The sequence below is a fragment of the Diadema setosum genome, chromosome 12, assembly GCF_964275005.1.
Source record: "Diadema setosum chromosome 12, eeDiaSeto1, whole genome shotgun sequence".
Taxonomy (NCBI): Eukaryota; Metazoa; Echinodermata; class Echinoidea; order Diadematoida; family Diadematidae; genus Diadema; species Diadema setosum.
Genome location: NC_092696.1, coordinates 5,503,051 through 5,530,865, shown reverse-complemented (window position 1 = coordinate 5,530,865; position 27,815 = coordinate 5,503,051). Strand labels below are relative to the sequence as shown.

The following is a 27,815-nucleotide window of genomic DNA, read 5'->3' as shown; positions in this document are numbered from 1 at the left end:
CCCATTTTAACAAATTGAGATCCTAACCCCCTAGGGATGCTACCTGCCAAGTTTGGTGAAAATTGGTTATGGGGTTCTCAAGAAGAAGATGAAAATGTACAATTTAGGCCCCATTAGGACCCCTCCCCACCCTCTCCCCTGGGTCCCAAGGGGGGCACCCCTGATTCTGCCATGAACAAACTTGAAACTACAGTCATCAATGTACTAACTCATAGTATTAACTTAGCTCTATCACTTTTGGTTCTAGAGAAGAAGATTTTTACAGATTCCTTAATTTTGGGGGGTTTGGGCCCCCCCTGGGGGCCCCCTGGGTGGGGCATGGTGCACATTTTAACAAATTGAGTTCCTAACCCCCTAGGGATGCTACCTGCCAAGTTTGATGAAAATCGGTCTTGGGGTTTTCAAGAAGAAGATGAAAATGTAAAAAGTTTACGCACGACGGACGCCGGACGAAGGGCGATCGCAATAGCTCACTTGAGCCTTTGGCTCAGGTGAGCTAAAAAGTATTATGGATCGAGATACAGCATACAGGAATGGGTGTTTGGCTGCCCATGTATTTGTGTGTGGGATTCTAAGTAATGTTTGCATGTTCTGTGAATGACATTATACACCTGTTGTTACCATGGCAACTCACAAGGAATCAAGAGACATACCTGTATATCTGCATGGAAGGTGTCCGACTTGAATTTGCCTGTGATAGAGTTGACATGGACGAACATTCCATCCACAACTCTTTCCGGGAAGCCATATTTACTTGGAACTCTGCGGAGCAAAAAACAAGATGCGGCCAGGTTAACTTTTTAACAAAAGATGACTTTCAAATTGTTAAGAGCAGAAGTTATTATGGAAAATTACCTAGATAGAGAAATGCATAATCAACCAATACCAGGAAAAATAAAAGGGTTGTTGGAAATGATGCAATAGCAAGGATTCAAGTTTTAAAGATGAAAAACAACGTTGGTACATTTTTCAAAAGACAAAACAAGAGCTCCATCCATTTGTCTAGAGCAAAGATGCAAGCTAGCAATTGTATATGCCATATATTTCGCAAGTCTAAATTTTCGCGAATCGGGAATTCCGGATGATTTTGTGAGTGGTTAAATTCACGATCGTGGAGTCCTGTACTGGACAGAGAAATGTGCGTTCACATTGGGATCAGAGTCAATATTTTCGTGTGTCTTTAATTTTGCGAATAGCACCTGATTTGCGAAATAAACACCTTGCGAAATATTTGGCATATACAGTATTCTATCATGCATGTTCATGAGGTGGTTGCAACAGGGTGAGTTCAGGGGCCAGTAATATGTCACTCTATGATACATCAATTGCATCTACTGACGCATGGTTACAGAATGTCAACCCAACCCAGCAAAAGATTGCACAAATGTTGTCCTGTTGTGAAATCATATCTACACAAGAATTTTTTTGATGAAAATAGTGGCTATTATAATTGTTTTATGAGTGGTGTATCTGTCATGAAGCAAAAATAAGTTCCTTACTCACTGGTACCCTATAAGTAACACAACAGTCACAATGATACATGTAGAAACATGACATCAAAATTACATTAATCATCCAAGGCCAAACATTATTAAATTTCATTGAAATTGCATGGAAATATATTGCTGAAGAGACTCTAGGAAATGACATGAGCAAAAACAAAACAAAACGAAACCTAGCACCAATAAAAAAAAAAAAAAAAAAAAAAACCTGGACACTTCTCACTTATTATGAGTTACAGCTGCACATAGCTCCTCTGTACAAATGATATGAAACCAGCTGTGTACAGCCTGGCTATTACAACAAAGACCTATAAATACTTTGATTTGTCATTCACTAAAATACACTTGCACATTAAATACACTAGTGTACGTCAATACATGATGTATCATGCACTGTAACCAGACTTGGGTTGTCTGGCTATAGCACTGTATCTAACAGCTTCTGTTCAAGGCTGACATATTTATTTTTTCATTCTAACTATGTTGCATTCATCATTCCATGAAACAATGATCACTGTAAAAACTGGAAATTTTTGCGGGCATGAATCTTTCGCCGATTTTGTGAGGAGCCAAGATTTGTGAAAGTTACATGCTGCAAAAAACGCTGTCAGCTCGAACTCACTGAAGTTTCATGCCATGAAATGTATCTGGTTTTGTTTTACAATACAGTTCGACTTCGATTATCCGGCCATGTCGGGACTGGCTCTCATCCGGATAAGCGAAATGGCTGGATATGGGAGACACAATGTTAATGTATATAGCTGCTGTCCAAGCTGCCGTCCCAGTCCACTGGCAGCTAGGCAGGTAGCATACCCCGGAACGGTGGTGTAATCAATGCTAGCCTGCGCCAAATTGTAGTCCCTTCTTCACAAAAATAAAGTATATCTTTATGCGAAAATCATACATGTTTTACCTCATGATATTGAGAAACCTATCATGCACATCTTATGAAATTAGTGAAATAGATCCATGAAAAGATGTTAAAGTCACTGTTTTTTCTCAATTTTTGGATGAAAAAAAAAAAGTCGTTCACTGCGTGAACGCGTCCGGATAATAGAGATTTCCGGAATAAAAGGAGGCCGGATAATCGGGGTCGAACTGTAATGCAAAAAAAAAGATTGGAAAAAAAAAATCAAAAAGACAGAAACATTGAAAAAACACAAGGGAGGGGGGTGGACAGAGAAAGATACGTACGACTGGGCAGCTTGTTTGGATTCCGACGCTGTCTTCCTCAAGTCTCGACAGGTTTCCATCTCCAGCTCCACTTGGTCCAGATACTGAATGAAAAAGAGACAAGACTCCAAACATTGCTCAGCTAATTTATGCAAATTTATGCACACGTTGTTCACAATTTATCCGTCATGCCACTCTGAAGCTAGTCACAGATCTCTGACTAGCCTGTCCCTTTTAGACGGAGGGGGAACTTCCTGAAAATTTAAGTGTGGGTTTGTGACTGCAAGAATGTTTTGTGAAACACTCAGTGGAATAATCCATTCAGAAGTTATAAATGTCTCGAGTGCTGGATAATTCCAAGTACAGCCCTCTCTACATGAAATTTCTCATTAAAAAAAAAAAAAGAAGTAAAATATGAATAGAATACTGGTGTTAAAATGCTTTAAAGAATCCAATAAATCTTCATTCATTCCTTAAAGGAGGGCACATTCCCTTAACTTGTTACTAAGATGTTTTGTAACAATTGATAATATCTTCTTTGTAATCACATCACACAAAAATCAGTGACATTTAGAAAGGTTTTACTATCATATTTCTCCTTCTTCCCCTACATTTCACCACCCAATCACTTTGAAAAGCTGTCATTATTCCAAGCATATGTTGTATTGACTTTTTTTTTTCTTCTTTAGGAGGAATTCCCCTTTCATCTGAAACTAATCAGAATTAAAGGTTAAAGGTCCCATAGTAATATGAGTTAAACTCACCAGACAAATTGGATGTGTTTTCAACTTGGTCCATGGAATCTGTAACGAGAGCAGAGATATTTCCAGAGTCAGATCATATCAACCAGCACAAGACCGGCCATCTGAACAATTGATTGGTACTGCACAGTATTTCACTCTTGCCTCTGGCTACAAAAAAAAGGTTCAACATCAAAAACAAATCATTTTGACTTTTATTGAAGTTTCTCAGAGGTGCTTAAAGCCTAACCTATTTCTACCAAATATGCAACAGGCAATACAGTTTTTAGTACATTTTACCAAGTGAAATTATACATGTTAGATAGTTTCACAAATTTCATCTTTTCACAAATATCTGCATCAAATTGCAAGACCGAGGTGCTCATCACATACTGTACATTTTACCCAGTGAATTTTCTCACCATATGTAAGATGGTTTTTACAGCTGTCATCCTCTTACAAATATCTAATTTCAGAAACTTTGTCATGCAGAGTGCTGCTTTGAACAATCAAAGCAAGCATTACTGGACAGATGTTATTGTACAATCTAAATTTTTCACAAAAAATAAAATGAAAAATGGATGACAGAGTACTCACATATAATGCATTAAAAATCATGTTATGAGTCTATGGGCCTGTTTCAGAAAGATTGATCATATTAAAAAAGAGTGATCTTTAATACCATTGATGCGATTCAAAAAAAAAGTTATGCTCAATCTGCTATTAAATCTGTGCTTAAAATCAAGCATACAGTGTAAGTATCTTCATGACATACAACGTAGATAAAGTTTACAATCAATATTGATCTTACGCTGGATCCGCTGAATTATGCTCAAAAAAGCAAGTGCATGATCAATCATAACACTTTAATAGGAAACAGGCCCCATAAATGGTAAAATCGTATATTCTCATAATCTAATTTGTACAACTTCCAGCAAAGAAAACAAAAAAAGGTACATCACATGGGAGACAAACTCAAGAGATGACCATCATTCCTCAAGCCTGACATGGTTGTAAAGCTTTATCAAAGAGGGGGAAATATCTATAGGAAAGAGTCTTGGATTTATTGCATCTTGCATTAATATCAGTTGCCATGGTAATAACTGAATATACCTGCAGTCGATCTGCCGCTGCTCTCCTATAACTATAGCGATGGCAATTTTTGATTGAGCTGCACCGACATGTCTTTGATAAATTCATTTCATGCACACTTGTGATGATAGACCTGCGGCTGCTCTTCTGTAACTATAGCAACGACAATTTTCGAACGAGTTGTATTGACAAGTCTTTAACTTTCATGCAATGCACATTTGTAATGATACTTAAAGGGTGTGTACAGTTCTGGTCGAGGTGAGGATTTAGCATTTAATGTTTTGCGAGATATTCAGAAACCCCCTCTATGAGATGTCAAAGAGCATGCTGTTCTAAGGGGTATCAAAAGTTTATTCGATGGAAATCGGTTTTGAAATGGCTGAGATATCCAAAAACAAGGTGAAACAAAGAGATCCTAATAAAGTTGTGGCATGTCGCCTTTTATCATTAGCACTTTTTTGGATATCTCAGCCATTTGAAAACCAATTTTCATCATATAAACGTTGAATCCTTCTTAGAATTACATGCTCTTTCATATTTCATAAGAGGCTTTTCATTATCTCACTTAGGAATGTTCAAAACATGAATCCCCACCTCAACCAGTACTGTACAGTCCCTTTAATGTCACTTGATCCTATATTTGTCTCAAGGACTTTGGGCAGTGTGTAACCACGCTTTGGGGGTATTCTATGCCAATCTGCACTTATACTCACAGCACAGAAAGGGATAAAATGCTTGAAAGATTCTATGTTATGAATTCATACTGCCATGGCACAGCTGCAAGTTAGAGGTTGAGGTAGAGGTAGGTTAGAGGTATAAACCTTTAAGTGCAATCTTATGAATACACTGCATGTCCACAGTTCATCCTGTAGTATGCTGCTTTGAAAACAGAAAGATCGGAGAAGTAGGCCTCGTTTTATCAAAAGATATGATCGATTATAAATTTCCTTACCACACAGGCTGCCATAGACTTAGAATAGAAATCAACAATTTTAAATCAATCAGAACTTTTTGTAGAGCAGGGCCTTAGATTGGTGGAAAAATTAGAAGGAAAATCAGACACACACAAACAAAGTTATGAGCTGATTTGGTATAGTTTTAAAAGAGTATTAAAGACAAATTTGCATCTCTGCTTGGTGTTGGTGTTGAGCAGGTCTCCATTTGTTTTGCACACAAATTTAAATAATTTCCAATTTTCTCAAATATTTTGAAACTCTATATACAGAACTTATCTGCTGCACCTTTTACTCTTTACATATCAAGGGCAAATCTGTTTAATACACAAAGAAAAGTTTTCCCATGAGAAATAAAACAATTTGTGACTTTTTGTGTACAAACAGAATGGAGAGTTGCTCAACATCTATACATCTATGTCATACAGATTTTTCAATTTGTCTTGCTCTCTAAACTTTGAAGGCATAATTTACCATTTGCAGTTGGAACAAAAAAAACCAAGCATTAATGCTTCAAAATACAGTTCGACCTCGATTATCCGCCCTCTTTTTATCCAGAAATCTCTATTATCCGGATGCGTTCATGCAGTGAAGGACTTTTTTTTTTTCCATCCAAAAATAGAGAAAAAACAGTGACTTTCATGGATCTATTTCACTAATTTCATAGGATGTGCATGATAGGTTTCTCCAAATCTAATGAGGTAGAGCATGCATGATTTTCATATTATAAAGATATACTTTATCTTTGTGAAGAAGAGACTACAATTTTGCGCAGGCTAGCATAGATTACACCACCGTTGCAGGGTACACTACCTGCCTAGCTGCCAGTACACTGGGATGGCAGCTTGGACGGCAGCTATATACATTAACATTGTGTCTCCCATATCCAGCCAATTCACTTATCTGGATGAGCCCGGTCCCGACATGGCTGGATAATCAAGGGTGAACTGTAGTTCTGAAATGTGAGCTAGAGATAGAAACTACCATGTAAAAATTTGAACCAGTACCAACCGATGTTAAATATTCTTAATGTAAGTGTTTTCTTGGTATCTCGCAAAGAGCTATAAAATGCCCAATTCTCATCTCCACCAATACTGTACCATCCCTTTAACAGTTCATAACTTTTTTTGAGTTTAATTTTTTCCCCAAATTTTCTCTGATCTACTCTGTCTGATTTTTTTTTTCACTCAAAGCAACAAAATATCTACATGGAACTCCTTTGACGATAACAAGAGGATCACATACTGATAGTAAAACTTTGACACAAAAAACTGTCCAGCAATAACAAAGAAAACGCAACCACTCACTGGAGTATAAAGTCCACTATCTACACATATAAGTAGTTAGGTCAACAGGTGTGCAGCAAAACCCACTGTATGTATACAGACATGTTTGATGCATGGTACATCTGTACGTATTTAAAGTGTTGTCTGCTATGGCCAAATAACTACGTCTACACGTCCGAGTAGTAATAAAGTCAACAAATACACATACATAGTATATGTGTCACTGATTTACTACAGCGATTACGATGGCAGAGTTTGCTCAGCAAATTTCTGAAGCATGCTACTTCTTATGACCTCAAGCCATTCATACACGTACATGCCTAGATACTAATAAATGACAGAACTAGCGGTGTGCAATGACCCATTTTCAATCATTGTCTGTTCTATTAAAAAGGTTAATATCTCTATTGAATACTCACAACAAAACCATATTTCTATATACACAATTTATAATCTCAATAAAAAAAACATATCTATTGGTATTTCACTCTGCATGCATGATTGAACATGTTCATAAAAATACGCCTTACCACAGCCTGAAAAGTCCCACGGCTGATCTCACCAATCCCATCCCCCCCAAAAAAAACAAAAACAAAAACAAAAACAAAAACAAAAACAAAAACAAAAACAAAATGACGAAAACTTAATACTAGACATGGAAAATGTGCTCACTCTAACATCATAACTACACTGTACAGAACTCTTGCTGTGCAGTCTAGTAAAATTCACAATTCTGTGTCCTTCATCTCTTTACATCTCTGATGTAAGGCTCTGTGAAACCAACTTTTAGTTTGTAATTGAGTGCTATACTATACAATATGTAATTACAGATGTATTGTCAAATTTGTTATTGTGTCTTATCTACTGCCCCCTAGGATTGTTAATATATTTATCCTTCATACCATCTACTTTGTGTTTTTCAACATGCAGATAATGACCACTAATAACACCAGTCATTCCCATAATCATTTCAGAGAGTTCAGAATCTCAGCATAAATTGAGATGCTTCATGCATCTGGTCATGCCAGGTATGACTTGTCATGGTCTGAGTTTTATCATTTTCTTTAAAAGCACAAATTCCAGTATAGGGTAATATTTTTGGATTTAAACAGACCACACAACCAACAAAACAAGAACGGTATCTATTCAGCATTCTGACTAAAAGGCAAAGAGCAGCAAATGCAGACAGTAGCTACTAGATTGCTGAATTATTTCTTATTTCACTTGTGTGAGTGCTTTGTTTAATTTTGCTTCTTTTTTTGTTATGAAATTTAGAATAACCCTTTCCTTTAATCCAAAATTCCCAGAAACCACATTATTTCTGTAGTTTGATGCTATACTACATCTCTTCATGATTAAGTTCTTCACTGAAATTGCAGGGGAATATTAAGGTATATTACAAATTTCTCTTTAATTCTACTCTATGTTGGTCATACATCATAGAATTACCTAATCAATATTAGTTGCAAAACCTTACAAACCTCAAGATTATAAATTACTCAATTCTTTTAATCTAAGCTTGGCAACACATTTCCGAAGATAACAGTTTATGTTTGCATTTCAAGTTAGAAAAGTTTTTTTTTCTTTCTAATTTTGTGCAGAGTTAATGAATTAAACCAGTTCCTTCTAATAGTTGTTAAAAATAAGATGACATAGAGCTTGGCATAAAATGATAATTTCTGCAGCGACAGTCCCTCGGGACTTGGTGAGGTTACAACTTTTCATTGCAACATCAACCTACGCATCATTGCCATGCTTTAATCTCCGGCGAAATAATGGCAGGTTAAGGGCCAATTCCACTTTTGATCAACGAGCAAGCTTGGTCCATTGGGATCGGAGGACTATGCGAAGGTATATATTACGTATGGAATTGAATGTCATCCCGTAACTGCACGGCTGACTGCAAAAGCAGACAATATATCAAATGATGTTATTAACCACCTCAGAACCAAAGCTCTGAATCTAGCACTGTCATCCACTACAGTCTGGTTGTCATTGGTAATGAGAGAAGTACACAGCCATTTCTTCCCGTAAAAGGGTCGGTATGGGGTTTAAAGGGCAAGTTTCCCTAGAGATACATGTATTGTATGTTTAGGGAATGTTTTCTATGAACCACATCAACTGCTCTTTCGATGTCCAATAAAAACATATATATGTATATTCATACATTTTAGAATAAATTTATCCATGTTTTTCTGCCACAAACTTACTACACACACATATGAACATGTTTGGACATTTTTCTGCCAAATAGAAAGAATCGCTCTAATTGAAGATAACTACCTCTTTTGAAGTATGACAGCATTCTTGCTGCACTAATGCCCTTTGACATAATATATCTATGTCATAATGTATTTATAGTGTACTTTCATTATTGCACATTTTGTGAGGCACCTGATTTTTGAAATATGGAAAACACACAAGAAAAATCTGCCTTTGAACTGTATTGATGCAAATATGCAAAATATATCGTATCCAAAATGAAAAAAAAATCCATATTTTGCTTATAAATGAAAAAGAGGATGACATATAAACTGTTTCTTATTGCATTCCGAATGATGACAACTAATTTTACAAACTTAAGAGATATAGTGATAATCAAACTTTTTACTCTGAATGATACACTTGTTGTCACCATCAGAACAGTACTGATGATAATATATAAAAAATTATAACAAAGAAAATAGAATAATACGGAAATGGTAACAATATTCCCATAGCCCATCAATTGGCTCTCAAAGGTCTTTTAACGGTGCATTGTGCGAACACGGATGAACAAGCAGTATACTTTGACAGAAAAAGAAAATGATTGTGACGATACACAAAAGTTATATTATATCCTAAGAATTAGATCACTAGTCTGCCAGTAAATGGCACAGATATGATATACCAACGTTTCAAAGGTAGAATACTTATTTAGACACAAGGTTGCATTAACACTACAAACATTCTTTCCAGCAACAGCACTGCACTAGACATCAGCAGGAATTTAGATTATGGTGCTCATAGGGTTAAACTGAAAACCCAAACAAGTATCACTTATCTCACCATTACTTTAAAACTATCAGGAAATATTCACAGCACAGCTTCCAAAAACTCGAACCCCCCGACCCATCCATTTGCACACAGAACACACCATGACGGGGAAAATTCAATCAATACTCAATGATGAAATTTATTGGTCGAATCGGCAGCTGCTGGAATGGAGGGATCAGTGTAAGGTGAGCGGTTCGGGATGCCACTGATGAATGAAGATTACACCGTAATGAGGTCGCCTCGCAAAGACTCACGTCGTAACAAGTGCACGTAGGTAGAGACTACACTTACTGTACGCACTAGAACAATAAAGCTACTGGTTTCATTAGCTTCGCTGAAAGGCATCAGCTGGGCTGGTGGTATCAAATTCTTCCAGCCCCTGGTTCATGATGCGTACATTGTACATGAACAATCAAAACAACAAGCATTCACATGTACATCCCATATAGGTTTCTCGCAACAGTCAACAGACTTTTCATATTCATTATGCCTGCAAACGGATGGTATAATTGCGGTTTAGATGGGGGATTCAGATTTTACATTTTTGCCAAATGGTTAGGAATTGCTTATGAAACATTAAAGAGCATTCAATTCTTACAGGAATTCAAAGCTTATTTGATGAAACCTGGTTTTGAAATGGCTGAGATATCAAAAAAACCGGGTAAAACAAAGTGATCCTAAAAAAAGGTGGGTCCCACCTTTCATTAGGACCTCTTTGTTTTGTTTTGTTTTGTTTTTGTTTTTTGATATCTCAGTCATTTCAAATCCAATTTTCATCAAATAGACTTCAAATTCCACTTAGAATTGTATGCTCTTTAATATTTCCTAGAGGTTTCTCATCTCAAAAATAAAAAATAAAAAAAAGTTGGAAACCTGCAGCCCCATCTCAACCAAAACTATACCATCCATACTGACATATAATTGTGGAAATTCCTTTTTTTTTTTCCATTGCTTAGCACTGAAAGCATTTTGATTTTTTCCCTTTATTTTTACTGCCATACGTATACTACACTTTCATTTGTGGCTCTCACTAGTATCAGTCATGGATGTGATGGCACACATTACGAATTTGTATTCATACAGGATACATGAATACCATGCTTATCTCAGTGAGTTTGAAAGCCAACATGCCAGGACTTTATAAAATGGAAAATTATTTTTTTCACTCAAGTGTAAAGTAAGTCTACAAACTGGCTTACAAATTTCAATCTGCTCTCAAATGAATTTCATCATGAGTGCGCTGTTAACTCGCTGTCATGCATGTACAGCTGCGGTTCACGGTACCAGCGGTGTTTGATAACACGGCAAGGGAGGCACGCTGCGGCAGGCAAAAAATGCTCATTACGACCCGCGGGCCACCCATCGCATTCATAATTGGGACAAAAAGCAGACATCACATCGGGCGACACATGACAACATTTTCTCTTTTTCTTTTCTTCAAATTTCTAGTAAGAAATCTGCATCAAACCCCAAGAGACTGTAGTACAGTTGAACCTCTCGTATCCGGACAAGTCAGGACCGGGGCTCATCCGGATAAGGGATTTGGCCGGATACGGGAGACTCAATGCTTTATACATGTACATATACGTACTGATGTAGCCCATTGTAGTACCACATGTAGTAATGTGCATACTGCAACCTTTTCATTGTTACACTCAGTAACAGACCCCAAAATAGAGGTGTATGCTAATGTTGGAAGTAATATGTAATTCATGTGTGTTTGTGTAGGAGTTCTCGAGGAGTTGGAAATCCCCCTTTCCTCCCGTAATTATTAAAAAAAAAAAAAAAAAAAAAAAAAAAAAAAAAAATCACGGCGAGATTGCGTCCGTATAATAGAGAGATCCGGATAAAGGGAGGCCGGATAAGAGAGGTTCAACTGTACATCTGGACAGGAAGCTACAACACACCGTCGCTCTATCATCTGGATACAGTGTGTTCATTTTGATCTACCTGTATCCCTACATTGTACATTCAGTGTGGACCACACTCTTGTGATATAATCCATATATGTCTGTAGCAGTCTCTCCCTCTCTCTCTTTCTCTTCTATCTATTGATCTGTGTATTTGTCTGTACCTCTTCATGGCCCAAGGCCTACCCATGACATTCATTATTTGGGTGAATAGATAATATGTTAGGAGAAACCACAGCGTACTCTCACTCACTGCTTCTTGGACATTCTCTACAATTTAAGAAAACATGTATACTGTACTTGACTGCAAAATGCACATTCTATCCATCTCTCTTATCCCTTTCTTTCTCTTTCTTTCTATCTCCCTTCTCTCTATCTCTACTTCCATTCCTTTCCCTCTTTTATCTTTCTATTTCTATCTCTATATATATCTCTCCTTCTATCTTTCCCTTCTATCTTTCATCTCTTTCCTTAGGCCAAGTAAAAAAAGAAAGTAGTTTCTCGTCCGGGTTTTTTGAGCAAGGCGATGAGGGAGGTCCTTACTATTTGATATCTTACTATTTTTTCGAGGATTGTCAAAATGTAAGTAATATGTGTTTCTCGTCCGGTAATTCTGAGAAAGGTAACGAGAGAGGGCTTTACTATTTTCTATATCCAAATTATGAAATGAAATATCACTCTGGTAGCTGTGTTATGAGAGACCAGGTCCCAAGTGTATGTCTTGCCTGCACTCTGTGCATTTTCAAACAAATAAATATAAAGTACCATACTTGAAATGAAACTTCATGCATGCAGAAATACATTTGCTTTTTCTTTCCACTACAGATGTCAAGGGAAAATGACCATCTTAAAGCTGGTATTTAGTGTTGTAATGGCATTTCTGATACCAGTGTACTTGCAATTCTGATGTATTGTGCTATTAATTGTAACAGGTATAAAACATGTCTTTCAACAAATGTACGACTGAAATAAATTCCATGATAAATTCCATGATATTCAAAACACTGCTTTATTTATCATTGGTGTTTGTGACTTTTTGTGTCCACATAGCTGGTATGTATCTGCATTTCTTCACAGTATATTGTAGCACATTCAACTGGAAACTGGCTTGTACAATTGCAGATGGATGTCAAAATGATACTGATATGGCATTATAGCATTAAACATTTAAAGATGTTTCTTCATGTTCTAAAAAGACATTTGATAATCACTCATCATTTGGATGATGAATGATTGTATACCACACTACAGATGATACGACTCACGGCCGTGTCCGTGAATTTACATCGTAAAGAAAAGTATCCCGCAGAAATACGAGACAAACCAGAATCCGTGGAAAAGTTATTTATTTTGTAGATACACCCATTTAATAATTCCACATTTGCTGGAAAAGCGCATTCATTTTATCTTCAAAATATAACAATACAGTACATCGCCGTCAGATGCAACGTTACAAAAGCAGAGTGTACGAGCCTCTACACAGCTACAGACACGCACACTTTGCCAATAAACGGTGCGGCACGGCCACTGCATTTCTATACCGTACCTTCCGACACTGCACGCACATGCACATAGTCACAATGACAGGAAAATGTAAACAAACTCCATACAATCCTCACAAGCATTTGTACAGTACAATTCATCCGCTTAAAATATGAGAAACGGGGAAAAATACGAACAATGCGCGAAATACGCGTGGAATATCAGCGATTGTTCGCAAAAATGTTGCCGCTATCGCGTTCACGACGTACCGAGTGCGCTGTACATCACAGCCCAGACCAGCCCGCGGCCCGCCCATCCAACTACAGTTCGACTGCTTTGTGGAGCAGTGTGAAATGCATGCGTTATTACATACGCACTACAGATGCTACAGCTGTACTACAGCTAAGTAGAGGACGCAAGGCGTAATTAGAAACGAGACATCACCATTGGTAGGTGAATGTTATTGTCAATTTCTTTTTTCGGCGGCCGAAAAAATAGTAAATATCAAAAAAGTCGATTCGGCAACTGAAAATCGATGCGGGCGGGGAGCGGGCTGGGACGAGAATTATGAATTTCTTGGTATTTTCAGCGCCATTTTGAAAATAGTAAATAGTAAAAAAATTGATGCGGCGGCCAAAATCGATGCGCACGAGGACGAGAAACTGGTTTCTTTTTTTACTTGGCCTTATATCTATTCCATTTTTCTCACATTATACTCCTTATCTTTGATACTGTAAAACAAGGAATGTTCGCATGCATTTGAATTTCATGAATTTCGTGAGCGCCAAGATTTCTATAGCGAAATTGAAATGCATGCAAAAGTTCTTGTCTACATTGTATGCATTGGATGCAAGAGGCAATTCGTAGAAAATTTCATGCCACAAAAAAGGCCATCGGCTCCATTTCGCGAAAATTTTGTGCCGCGAATATATCATGTTTTACAGTATATTTCTTTCTCTCCCTATATATCTCAAACTCTTTTATCTCAAACTCTACCTCCCTCTCTTGTCTTCCCCCCCCCCCCCACAATCTCTTCTTTCTCTCTCTTCTTATGGCCTAAGGGCCTACACCATGGCATTCATTATTTGGGCTAGTAGACTCGATGCATTGTGAGAAACAAAGCATTCCCCTTATGACTACTACTTTGACATTTGCAATACTACAAAAGAAACGGGGACACAGAACTGCATTGCCACCGGACATTTGGTTTGTATGTATGTATGTCACATGTATGAACAAAAATGTTAGTCATCTGTCTGTCTGTCTGTCTCTCTCTCTCACTGGCGTTCTCTCTCCTTGTGGGGGAAAAAAAAAATCTATGCCACTCTTTGTTAGGGCGAATAGACAACACATTGTTAGAAACACAGCCTGCCTTCAATACTTGAGATGCAACTTAACTCTTTCATTACTCATACAACAGTCTTTCATTTTATGATATGAATTGACAATGCTACAGTGTGTATGCCTAATGGATATATATCTTTATGAAATTAAATCAAATTGGATTCATTCATACATTTACCAGATTTACAAAATCATATACAGTGTATATCTATGCAATATATCCCTCTCTCTCTCCCTCTCTTGGTTAACTGTCTGTCCACCTGTCTGTCTGTCTGTTTATCTGTCTGTTTTGTCTCTCAATATGGCTAAATGGCTGCTGACAGCATTATCTTGGCAATGGAGATAACACACTGTGAGAAGAAACTGGGACCATGTACGTATAGTACATAACCTGAATTGAGCACACTCCTATCGTATCTCCCTTCTTTCAACACAAACACATTTCCTTCAGATTACATTATCTACAGAATCATAAGTATAAACACTATATAGCTATATAGATTTTTAAATCATTATTCCATAGCCAAGTATCACAATTTTCTGCAATTTGGATTACTATCTGATCTCGATCAACACTCAATCATAACTCAACGGCTTAAACACCCATGTGTTCTGATCAGCTACAGCCATGATTTATCATGCCTAGGGCCCCCAAAGGAATCCTTATCTGTGTCAATTTAAAGTGTGTGACGGTACATGTGTAGGTATGCTCGCTATGTAGAAAGTCCAAACATCAAAAATTCTAGTTTCAAAGATCTATGATATGACAGAGTGTGTAACACTTCACTCTGACAGTACATGTAGCCTAGCTTACAGACTTTTGAGAGTATAAGTCTCATATAAACATTGTATCCATCTTCCTCTTAATATCATAGCCATACACTTGTACATGTGTGTAGGTTGCAAACCTATCCATGTTTTTATAGTGTGTAACTTCACCAAACCCCAACATTGGTGTTTTGGGTTTTTTTCAAAGCCAAAGCTAAAAAACAATACTTAACATTTTTTTTTAATACATAGTCATGCCACAAAACACCTGTACATGTGACTGTGTATTACGTACATTGTATGTGTCCTTATTATTCAGACAGATAGCATTGAGCAGTCCAGAGCTTTGCAATGATGCAATGTAATGCTCACACCGACTGACAGATTTTAAATCCAATAATGGGTCATGATGGCCCACTGGATCTATACTGTATGTGGGGAGAGCTTTGGGATTTGTTTCCCTGAAGTATGTGGGGGGTCACTATTCATGGGATTATGCTGCATTCTTTCTAATGCAGCAAGGTGAAAGCTATGATAAAGGTATTGAGAAAAAAAAGAAAGAAGAGAGTTTCATTACATAACATCTAACAATACAGTTTGCCTTTAAATTTGCCGTAAGTAGAGTTTCAAGTATAATGTATATGAGCCTCCTTTTTTTTTTTGGGGGGGGGGGGGGTGGTGAAAGTTAACAGAAATACTTCCAAATGCAGAGACAATAACCCAGAACATACTTTAATATGGTATCTCATTGATTTTTTTTTTCCAGTGTATGAAATAAAGCCAGAACTCCCACTCTAACAACTGACTTTCAGCAATTGTAAAAAAATCTTCCACTGTTTAAAATGACAATGCACATCAATGAAGAATGTCAAACACAATATGACAGGTAAACTGTCAAATGCTATTTAATGTTAATACCAAATAAAATGGACGTTGCAAAGAGATTAAAACAGCTACCACCGGCACCAAAATCTTATGATAAACTATCAGAAGATGAGAAGGGCAATGCTGCATGAATTACTCACACATATCTCAGATTTATAACTACTCATTCTTCATAAGGCTACAAAAGCAATTAAATGCTAGTGTTAGAAAAAAAAATGGAAGGGCATCTTGAGCAAAGTCTAACCATCATTCTGTCTACTGTACCCAAATGAGACAGCATTTCAACCTGCCCATGCTGTGAAGCCTATGTCACAACACACAGTGTTTACATGCACTGCACTCGCATTGATTAGTTAGGAATCTTGTGGACACACATCACATGTATGTATCGTATGCTACCCAAGGTGTATGACATGTAGGCAGCTGCATTCTCGGGCGATAATTGAAAGGCGGTAGGCATATTCTCAGCCATTACAACACACGCACATGCACACACACACACACACAAACAAACAAACAAAATCATACGCACATTCCCATAAAACAGACAAACAGACACATACTCTCACTTTTGAGTATACACATAAAGGTACGGGGGGGGGGGGGGGGGGTGGATATTTCAAGACAACCACAACAAACAATTGAACAACATTCAAGAATCGAAATTTCCATGTTTTATATAATCAACTAGAAAAGCACTCTGAGAGTGCAGGCCTCCGCCAAGCAGCTACTTTCCAATGATGATCTTGCTCTTCCATAGAGATCAGTGATTTCCACCCAAACATACAATATGCATGCTGAAAAATTGTCCGATTTCCCGATATAAGCCTTTGTTACATCATAAACCCTTACATGTAGCTGTGCAGCGCGCCTTGCCCTAGCAGAAACTAGAGCATGCACTTTAGTGCACATTTGAAAACCTAAAAAATGCACAGCTCGAACTCCCAAGTTCATTGACCCTTCCTGCCAAAATATCGAAAATCATTCATAAAATCCATACCAATTTCTGGATCACTACCAAAATTTAACCATCTGTTCCTTGTGTCATTCTCAACATTGCCTGCAAGTTTCATCCAAATCCATGCACAACCTTTTGAGTTATTTTGCACACGGCAAACAAACAAACTAACTACCTAACCAACAAACAAACCAACGGTAATGAAAACATAACCTCCTCCCTTGGTGGAGGTAATAATGGCCAATTAACTCTGGACAGTAAAATACCATATATTCCAGATATCTGAAGTTTTGCCATAATCTGTGGATATTGCTTCAATACAATCAGCAAGATTCCTATCTTTCTCATATTACTTTTTAAATAGTTTCTATTTGTACAGACTGTATCTTTATATTTCTCCCAAGCTATAAAAAGCACAAATTTACAATCAACCCACAACAGCAGAAAAAGTTAATTCAGACTGGCCTTTTTAGAACCATCATTCTTTGTCTAGTGGGCAATTTAAAGATAAAGTGGACATGCATGACCATCATAATTTTAAAAAAACTTTTGAGGACGAAATGTTATTGGGAAGAAACACAATCAACATGTTTAAATATGCACATAAAATCAGCATTTATAATCAAATTTCAAATAAATATACTAGTTTAATCTTAAAAAAAATGACAGAGTTAGATTGATATAGTATAAGTACAAGAGGAAGGGGTAAAAATTTTTCATTTGCTTCTGGAGCATTAGGGCTGACAGTCATAACAAATTGATCAAAGTTCTATATTTTCTGTGTGATGTGCTTCAGTGAACACTTCATTCATAATTGATAACGTCATGGAATTACAGCAGTAACTGATGTTTTCATTATCACAGGCCCTGTGAAAAAAGGAAGGCTGCTTTCAACAAATGGATTGTCTTACTGTCTAGATGGGATTTTAAATATTCCACACAATACCTCTCATCTCACGGGAAAGCATGGAGAAAACATCCATGTGCTGTCAGCGCGGTACACTACTGGAATTCCATACCCACATCTTCTGTGGAGCGGATTTTTGGTGCCAGGATTTACAAATTCAAGACCATGTTAGCGGTACACAGCGGATCCTGCGATATTATACAGCACACTGGATAATGGTCTTCTCAACATGACAAGAATGTCTGGTTGACTTTTCAGTTGAATAATGAGTAACAGGATGCCTGACAAATTTCTTGGCCTTTTTGAAAATAAACAACTAATGGATGCACTGAAAGGTTCCATGGAAGTCCATCAAAAACACTCTTTAAATGCTCTTTAAATACTTGATAGAACAGCTTTGTTTTTGGAGTCACAAAATTGGTGCACGTCCACTTTTCTCTGCAAAACCAAACCAAACACACAGCCAAACAGAAAGAAAGACTACAAAAACAAACACACACACAAATACTCAAGGCACAAACACATACTGGTTGGACTATGTGTGACACACGCAACATTTGAGTTTGAGTTACAACCCTACATACAACAATACTTTACGGTGTACTTCAGTCTATTTCACAGTGTATAACTGCGCGTTCATATAAAAAGAAAAGTAGTATTTCATAATCAATTTGAATGCACCCAATGTCTTCCTATCTTCAGTAGATAGCAAATCAAAGTCCACTTTTGATCGGCATTCAAGGCATGACCCTAATGAACTACATGAATAGTACACACTTGGAACACCTCTCTAATTGTACACACTACGTACATCCTTCTACATCAGCTTCTGGACACACACTATTAACATGCACACACACACATAAATTTTTTTCTTTTTAAAACACGTTCAAATGGTGACATTTGTTCATAGATTTCTCCACAGTGATAGTATGATTCTCAAAACTTCCGTTTGCAGAAGAGCTTTGTTTTTCATGCACTTGAACATGTAACAGCTGAAATAGCAAAGTTCGACAATTATCAAAACTGAGATTTATCCTGATTCTGAACTGTGCCCTTCAGAGGTAAAAAACAGACAGCTTCATTCCGATGTAAGCTGAAACCTGCCATGCTGCAAAGGGCCACCCTGGATCAATCAAAATGAACATTACTCAAGTAGTATTACTGCTGGCATGCAATACAGAACTCTACGCTGCCTGCTTCATATTGCTGTATATTCTGGGTCCTCATGAACGGAGAACTATAAAATCAATTGCTTAATCAAATTAGGAAATCTCCTGGAATCCCCTTAAATTCTCTTCTGATTGGACAGTTTTGAGACGGCAACTGATTACTTTCTGAATAAAATACGATCACACAGTTTCATATTACACAACTGTCCTGTTGTACTTTCTTCTTTTTTTTTTTGGCCACAAGACATTCATACATCTCAGAGCTCTCTATCTCTCTCACTATCATGCCTTTTCTCCATTAGAGCTATTTTGGCAAAAAGGGAAGGGTTTGGTATACTGTATAAAGCTGTTGTTTTCGCAAATTTCGCAAATCAAAGCAGGACCGGGAATTTAAGAACACACAAAAATGTCACCAGACACTAGGCTGATGTGCACTTCCGATAGCCTCGGTGTCAAATCGCAAAAAGAACATCTCGCGAAAATGTCCCTGCCCACCTCATTCGCGAAAATATCTGAACGCGAAAGTAACAGCTTATACAGTATTAGAAAATCCAGTGCAAAATTGGCACACTCACACTACAAGGAAGTGAAGATCAGCTCGACATCTTTTCAACAAAGGGTAGAACAGAGATAAGCATACTGCAACAGGGAATAATTTTCCTGGTATCGCATAGCAATTTGCAATGCATTTTGGTATGACTGCTATACAAAATGTAATTTGCATAGCAGTTTCATTACATAGACTCGATACCATTTTGTTGAAAATGTATGTCCATCGACAAAAATTGCTATTCAATTTCGAGAAGGAAAATTATTCCCTTGCAACAAGAACAACTAAAACATTAGGGACTACATAGAAACAGAGACAACAACGAAATCGAAATAAAAACAGCAAATACACAGAAATACTTAGAGAGAAAGAAAAACAAAGAAATATTCTAGAAAGAGAAAGATCAGCAAAATATATGTGGCATCAGAAAGAATTCTAAAGAAATACACATGTGTAAACAGAAAAAAGTAAGTAAAATATATTAAACTGAAATGAATACAAAGAAACATTATCTAGAGAAATACACACAGAAATAAAAAGAAGCATATATAAATATATCGATGTAGATTTTGATTCATCCAGGTAGTATGCTAAAAGCGTGTAAATTAAATCTGTTCGACTGGACTTACTTGTGAAAATCACGGAGAAAACAGTTTCGTGACTCGTCCGAGTCACTTCTTCAGCTCTGTCTGGCTGGCGAGCATTCACCCGTGGAGGGTGAATGGGCGATGTTACTGCCTTTATTGTCTGTACGTCGAGGAATTTTCCGGATCACCGACTTGTATGTTGGTGAAAGGTGACAACAGTCTCCCTTTCTTGGATTGCTTGATCACGGTCAACAAGGACGGCACCTTATGTTCTTCAGTTTATCGCAAACCCACACACACAGACCAGTACTTGTTGTTCGACTCCCACCACCCACTTATTCACAAACTTGGAGTTGTAAGAACTCTGTTTCACAGAGCATCCTACCTCCCTTCCTCTGAAGAGACAAAGGAAAAGGAACATCAACACCTACGAACCGTCCTGAAAAACTGCGGTTACAAACACTGGAGCATTGAGAAAGCCCTTCGCCCTCGCAAACGGGACGTCAGAGACAGGGCTTCCAGTAGCACAACCCAGCAACGAGGCAGAGGGGTTTCAGTCCCATACTGCCAAGGACTGTCGGAGAAAATCCAACGGATTTTCAGCTTCTACCGAATTCCTGTATATTTCAAACCGACCAACACTCTTCGACAGAGACTAGTTCATCCTAAAGACAAAATCCCAAAACACAAACGGAACAATGTAATTTACAGGATAAAGTGTCAGGGAAAAGACTGCAAAGAAAACTACATCGGCGAAACCAAACAACCTCTCCACAAACGTCTCTACCAACATCGTAGATCCAGCTCAGCTGGGAACGAGTCGGCCGTGTTCACCCACCTGAAGAACACGGGGCACCATTTTGAAGACAAAGAGGTCGACATCATTGACAAGGAAACCAGATGGTTTGAAAGAGGAGTCCGTGAAGCTGTGTATGTGAATGCAGAAAATCCTTCACTCAACAGGGGAGGGGGACTCCGACACAACCTTTCACCAACATACAAGTCGGTGATCCGGAAAATTCCTCGACGTACAGACAATAAAGGCAGTAACATCGCCCATTCACCCTCCACGGGTGAATGCTCGCCAGCCAGACAGAGCTGAAGAAGTGACTCGGACGAGTCACGAAACTGTTTTCTCCGTGATTTTCACAAGTAAGTCCAGTCGAACAGATTTAATTTACACGCTTTAAGCATATATAAAACACAATACAAAAACAGAAATGGATACACAGAAAGAAATATTAGAGAAATACGCTCAGAAAGAAAGAGAAATACATACAAAAACAGAAAGACAAGCACACACGGACAGAAGAACAAACATTGAAAGACAGAGCAAGAGAGAGTGAGAGAGAGAGACAGAGAGTCTCTGAAGAACAAAGAAGCCTTTGGAAACTCCAGTTTATGGACAGAAGAAGCTTAAATCATTCATTACATCCCTGCCAGGGTAAAGAGTGTAATTAGACATCTGAGTAACCTTGCTGCCTGAGGGTCAATTCCATAATGGACGGTCCAAATTAGAAAGACATCTCATCAACGGTGGTCCATGCAAGAGGGACTCTCACCCTCTCCTTCAGTAACACCCAATACTAACTCTGTTTCTTCTACAAATTCTATTCAAGGAGGGCCTGAAATGTGAAACGCTTTAAAGCTATCATACATTGTATAGTTTTGGTTGAGACATAACTTCAGGTTTCTAACCTTTTTTTTTTTTTTTTTTTTTTTTGGTGAGATAATGAGAAACCTCTTTTATGAAATATCAAAGAGCATATATAAGTGTTTTCTTGGTATCTCCCAAAAAGTTAAAAGCCCAATCCTCATCCCCACCAATACTATACACTGTACCATCCCTTTAAACCCTTTGCTTGCTTTGATTAGTGACTGGCAAAGAAAAACCCCATAGCACTAAAAGACTGAAATGTAATTTGCACTCTATAAAAAGTGTTTGTTATTCTATCATAGGGATGTACACAATATCCAAAGTCCCCAGCACAGAACAGGTTTAATATTATTTGAAGTCACTTGGATAAAGGTTTGAATGATATACACCAAATGTGATTCCAGTCCAAGCTGGTATTAAAGAATTCCACAGGCTTTATCACACTTGTCTTCTTATTCCAGCAAATAAAAAAAAACAAACAAACAAAACATATTATATGCCTTCCCAGGTGTGTTCAAGAACACTTATCACACAAATGTGTGGATCATTAAACCCAGAAATAATTGGAATGATATACTCTGCATAAGAAAACTCACTGGAACATTCCTCCTTTACAATGAGATCCATTTTTCGTCATGGAATATCAGAAAAGTTTTCATAATCTCTCAAAAACTGTCCATCCGGGAATGTGAAATTTTGATATTGCAAAATCTTAAATGCTTTAAATGTTGACAGTTTATGGTATTCTTTATCAAGCCTACTAAAAACAGTTGTGAATAAAAGTAGACGAACAAGCTTCTGTCTCTTATGAACAAGCTGGAAAGTTAATGGTAAAATATGTTATGAAGCATAATTTCTGTTTTGCCTTGTTTTTTTTTTTGCATATTACATTTACTCTTGCTTACCTTTTAAGTCTTTTATGGAACTTTTACTTCAAGACACGAATCCTTCATAGTGTGGATTTCTTTGCTGTCTCTCATCACATGTTGAAATTTTTCTATTCCTTCTCAAAGAACACTGTTTTCCACTTTGAATAAAATGTATGTCATTCATTCATCAATCAATTTGGACTCTCTTTTCCAGAGTGGCAATTTCATAATTGCTACCACAAACAAAATATCTCATTCTCAGTACATGTGAGGCACAAAGAACTGCAAACAGCTTTAAAGCGACGTGTTGAGTTACAGAAAAAAAAAGCATTGCAAATTGTCAAAGTATATAATGATAATGTCACCATTTATCAAGAAGGACTTGAAAAGGAGACTACAGATTTCATTTAATTGGACTTTGATGCCAGCTCCTCTACACATGGGGGATACCGGCCTATGGGTAACAGTAACCCCGCCTCTAAACCAGTTCCATTAGTAATCACATCCTCCTTGGCCTATAATTCAACTAAATACTAATGCTAGATAAACACTAGTCTCCATTCCATGCTGTCAAGATATCATTTCTTTATCGCTTCAGAACCTGAATTCTTATTGCTACACTCTTTCTCATTAATACTCTTTTTCCCGGTGTAGCATGGTGAAGACTTCTTGAAATTCTTGTTTGCTTTTCTTATAAGTAGATTCTTCCTCACAATGTTTGCTCACTGAATTTGGGGCATATTCTATTTCTAGATATTAAGAAGGAAGAAAATAATTTTTCACAATTATCAATCACTTGGCAGATCAATGCATTAACACTAAGAATCTCCAGAGTCTGGGGCAAAATAGCCAAACTGCCCCATAAGCTCAGTTGAACTAAAGGGAGGAAAATGCATTCATTTAAATACATAATTAATTCAGTCATCAAGCAGAAAGTCTGGAAACTAGACTACTCTGACATTGGCCACAAAACGAAGCATCGCATGCAATAGTCCTGAATTTGTACAATGGCTCATGGCAGTTTGGTTCGTTTCTGCTCTGGGGTGAATATCACTGCTGAGCTGTAAGGAATTACATGTATGCTCCATGGACGGTCTTCCTTCACAGTCTAACGTGAGGTTATTTTCAAAGACATCGACACTGAACGTCCCCCCCCCCCATAATTTTCTTTTCTTAAAGAGGGAATCAAACACATTTTCATTTTTTCTAGCATAATGAAAGAGCACAATTGTTTGGCTTGATCACTCTCTTTCAGAAAGCATGCAGGAATATTACCCTATATTATTAGTAACAAGTGGAAGGAATATGTATTTGAAAAAAAAATAGATTTTTGAAACTCTCTATAAATTCTATTTAGATCTTTGCTCTATTGTGACATCACAGAGTTGAGCAGTCTTTTTAATATTCAGTGATGGCTACGCTGAAACTTTAAATATTCATTACTTTTGAACAGATGGTGTGTGCATTGCCCTCAAACTGCACTGCATGTGTTCTAAATATTTTTGCATTTTTAAAACTCAATCAACACATTATAAATTGGTTTCACTCCTATTTTGAGTTTGCGTCAATGGGTGATTGTTTCCGTTATCACTGTTTTGTGACATTCCAAAAATTTATATCAAATTTCTTGTGTAATTTTTCTGAACCTCTATGATTGACTTTGCAAGCTCTCACTCTGTTTTACCACGACCAATTTCAGCATGAAATTGACATTCACTTTCCATGCTACAGTCATGTAATTAAAACTCAATGATAGTTTGATACAGCTCAATCCATTTTTATAAGATGAGGTCACAAGTATACAAGGGAAGATGTTTGATGGAAAATGTGTGTTTCAAATAGTAAAATCAGCTTGTCCTCGATGGGTTTAATGTTCAAATAAAATCAACACAACTGCAAGTCATATCAAATAGAAGAGCTTTCACAGATTCATTAGGTGCCACACCGGTCTCGCATACCTCACGATTCCAAGAAAATCTCATCACCTCTCCTTTTCTGACTCACCGGCTAGCGTCATCTATTCAGAAGCATTCGGTGACTAATATTATCACTACACACACACTACAAACACACACACACACACAAGTACGGCAAGTCACTTAATACTTGATCACAATACTATGATACACTCTCAGTTTCTCCAATGGACTACTGCTACTACACATGGTAGAGGGCCTTATTCACTCTTCATGCATTTCTCTGTGGATGAATACCATTTAATGAAGGTCAATGAACTTACCATGAATACAAACAAGGCTTTGCCATAATAGCTACCTACCAGTACATGTGTTTCTGTGGCACTGTCACTTCAAGAACCAGTTTACTGAATGTATTGAATAGAAATATCTGTAGACGCTGGTTCGCTATAATCTTGGCACTTTAACCCGACAATGGACTGATTTTGCCACAACACATATATGTCCCATACATGCACTTGCACTGAGTATACTCGGGACGCGTCCTCAACAGGTAAAGATACAACGCACAGATGTTGTAATGTTTGAAGCACCATAGCCTCATTAATTTTTGTCAAACATAAGATGCTTTCTTCCCTTCATGGTGCAATAAGGGGTTGTACTGGAGTATTAACCCATTACAATCATGATAGCCCGCACTTTGTGTAACATGCACCTGCTCTAGGTAGATGTGTCATTGTAAACTTGTGTTTTCAACAAAAAATGTGGACATCACTGCAGATGAAATTACTCTTTGATTTTTTCTTAAGTGAGATTTGAACCATTTATGCAAATTCTTGTCCATTTTATATGCAAGTCACAAATTTATGTTGTAAAGAGAACTATATATTTTAAAATAGAAGTACCCTACATGTTCATGCATAGGTGTAGAATTAAAATCAACAATAATGAACTGAACAGATATTTGTTCATATACCACTTTATGAGTCGCATTAAAACTTCATGCATACAAAACTGTACCTTTAGCAAGAATAAAGGTTGTTTGCCACAGCGAGAAAACTTGATTGAGGATTGTGTTGCATGGCAACATCTATTAAAATGCAGGACATGTCTTTAATCTGGGGTCCAGTCATCGACTGCATTTCAATTAGGAACAGGTAGACTGAAAAAAAAAAACCAAAAACATGTTGCCATTTCCTGTGGGGAGAAAGTTTGCTACATTTGAATTCATCAGTATTTTAAAGGTACTAGCCCACATTTGCAAACCCAAGAAAATCAAAACTGCATAAAACAGGTCCAATATGACTTCAAGTACAAGTTATAACAGTAACATACCTCACCTGTTGCTCTTTGTCTATACCATTCGATAAAAGAGAGAAAATCATCGTTTTAAAATCAATTTTCAAACCGGGTCAACCCGACCCAAAATCGAATTACGAGCGCCGGCTAGCCACGTACATTAACTTACACATGTATCGCATGCATGTAGGAGTATGTGCGTGGACCGGAGCTAGCGAGCGTTTTCATACGCATGCATACGGTGCATTTTCATTTATTTTTATGAAAGTAATGGACTAATTGGAGCGAAATTTTGCACAGGTGTTACTGCAATCATACCCAAACTCCATGCTAACTATGAGACCAATTGCTGCAGGTTTACAAATGTGGGCTAATACCTTTAAGCTGCCTGTTCCCAATACCTTTCTTTAAGAGTTCTCATTCCATGAAAAACCAAATCATTACAAACTATACATCAAAATGATGTTGTAGCTTGTTGCCTTAAATATAGAATATAAAACTAAGCTTGGGTAAACAGTTGATGTACCATTCTTTTTCATGGAAATTTTCTAAGCTTTTCCTTTGAGTTTATACAACAAATACAGGATTTATTAGAAAATAATGTGGGGAAATTAATATTCAGCGACGACAAGTCAAAAATAAAAGGTATGAAATGACAATGTACACTAGTACTACTTATATTTGCTTAATAGTTCTCGAATATTGACTAAAAATATATTGTACAGTAAACATGATGCAATGCCTGTTAAATTGAGAGATCTATACGCAATTCTAAATTGACTGTAGTGGTTTTTGTTTACAATGTGGATGACATCTTACCAAGGATGTTTCATGATAGACACAACATACAAAACATAGTCTCTTTATACAAAACATTACAGGTGAAAACTATATAATAATGACAATCTTGATTAAAAACTGCATGGAGGTTAGAAAGTGCTCATTACTACATGTATGTAAGGTTTCATGAAGATGGAAATACATTTAGTTTTACAGCATCATATAATATCATGCTCACACGATGATCAGATTTTGTGCAATTTGCTATCTACTTCAGATGACGACATGGTATAGACAAGAAATTGGATATTACAATGTACAGTAGATGAGATTTCATGGTTGAAAATTGATGGAGAGAGACAATAAAGTCTGTATCACAGGAGGGTCTTTGCAACTCTCTAATAACTTTACTGCTCGTGGTATGTTTGAGTACATTTCAAAGCATATATGTAATGATTCTTGCTTTTAACCCATTGGCATTAAGGACGAATCCTGAGTATACTCGGCAAGTGTCTATGGGAAATGCGTGTTATAGCAAAGTCAGTCCGTCCTCAACAGGTAAATTGCTCAGCTCTGTGTCTAAACAGTATCGTCTACTTCTCCATTAGCAATTAGTTGGTTGTGGCAGAACAGAAAAATGCTTACTATGTTGAAGTGTATAATACACACATAAAGGGTGTAGCTAAACATTGCAAGGCTCTACATGCACATTGTACATCATACGTACCATGTGAACATGTGCATGGTGCATTCAAGCATGTACAATGTAATCAATCATATCAGGTTCACATTATGCATTACTCACACTGCAATCACAGTGATCATAAAGTGTGCTACAGGATTGAGAAAATGAGTGAGACTTAAAGCAGTAACTATGGTGTGTGCGTGTGTGAGTGTGCGTGTGTGTGTGTTTCACTTGACTAAAATCATGATTTTCTGGGTGTTTTTT

The 27,815-nt window shown here is 37.2% G+C and overlaps 1 protein-coding gene across 1 annotated transcript in view; it reads right to left on the bottom strand.

Annotated features, from left to right (window-relative positions):
* Positions 1 to 27,815, bottom strand: part of LOC140236313 (bridge-like lipid transfer protein family member 3B) — a 94,727-nt gene that overhangs the window by 46,515 nt on the left and 20,397 nt on the right. The window contains exons 3-5 of the mRNA XM_072316265.1: positions 3,440 to 3,478; positions 2,697 to 2,779; positions 654 to 762 (exon numbers count right to left, since the gene is read on the bottom strand). Coding sequence (XP_072172366.1) covers positions 654 to 762; positions 2,697 to 2,779; positions 3,440 to 3,478 — 231 coding nt within the window. The remainder of the gene's footprint in view (positions 1 to 653; positions 763 to 2,696; positions 2,780 to 3,439; positions 3,479 to 27,815) is intronic.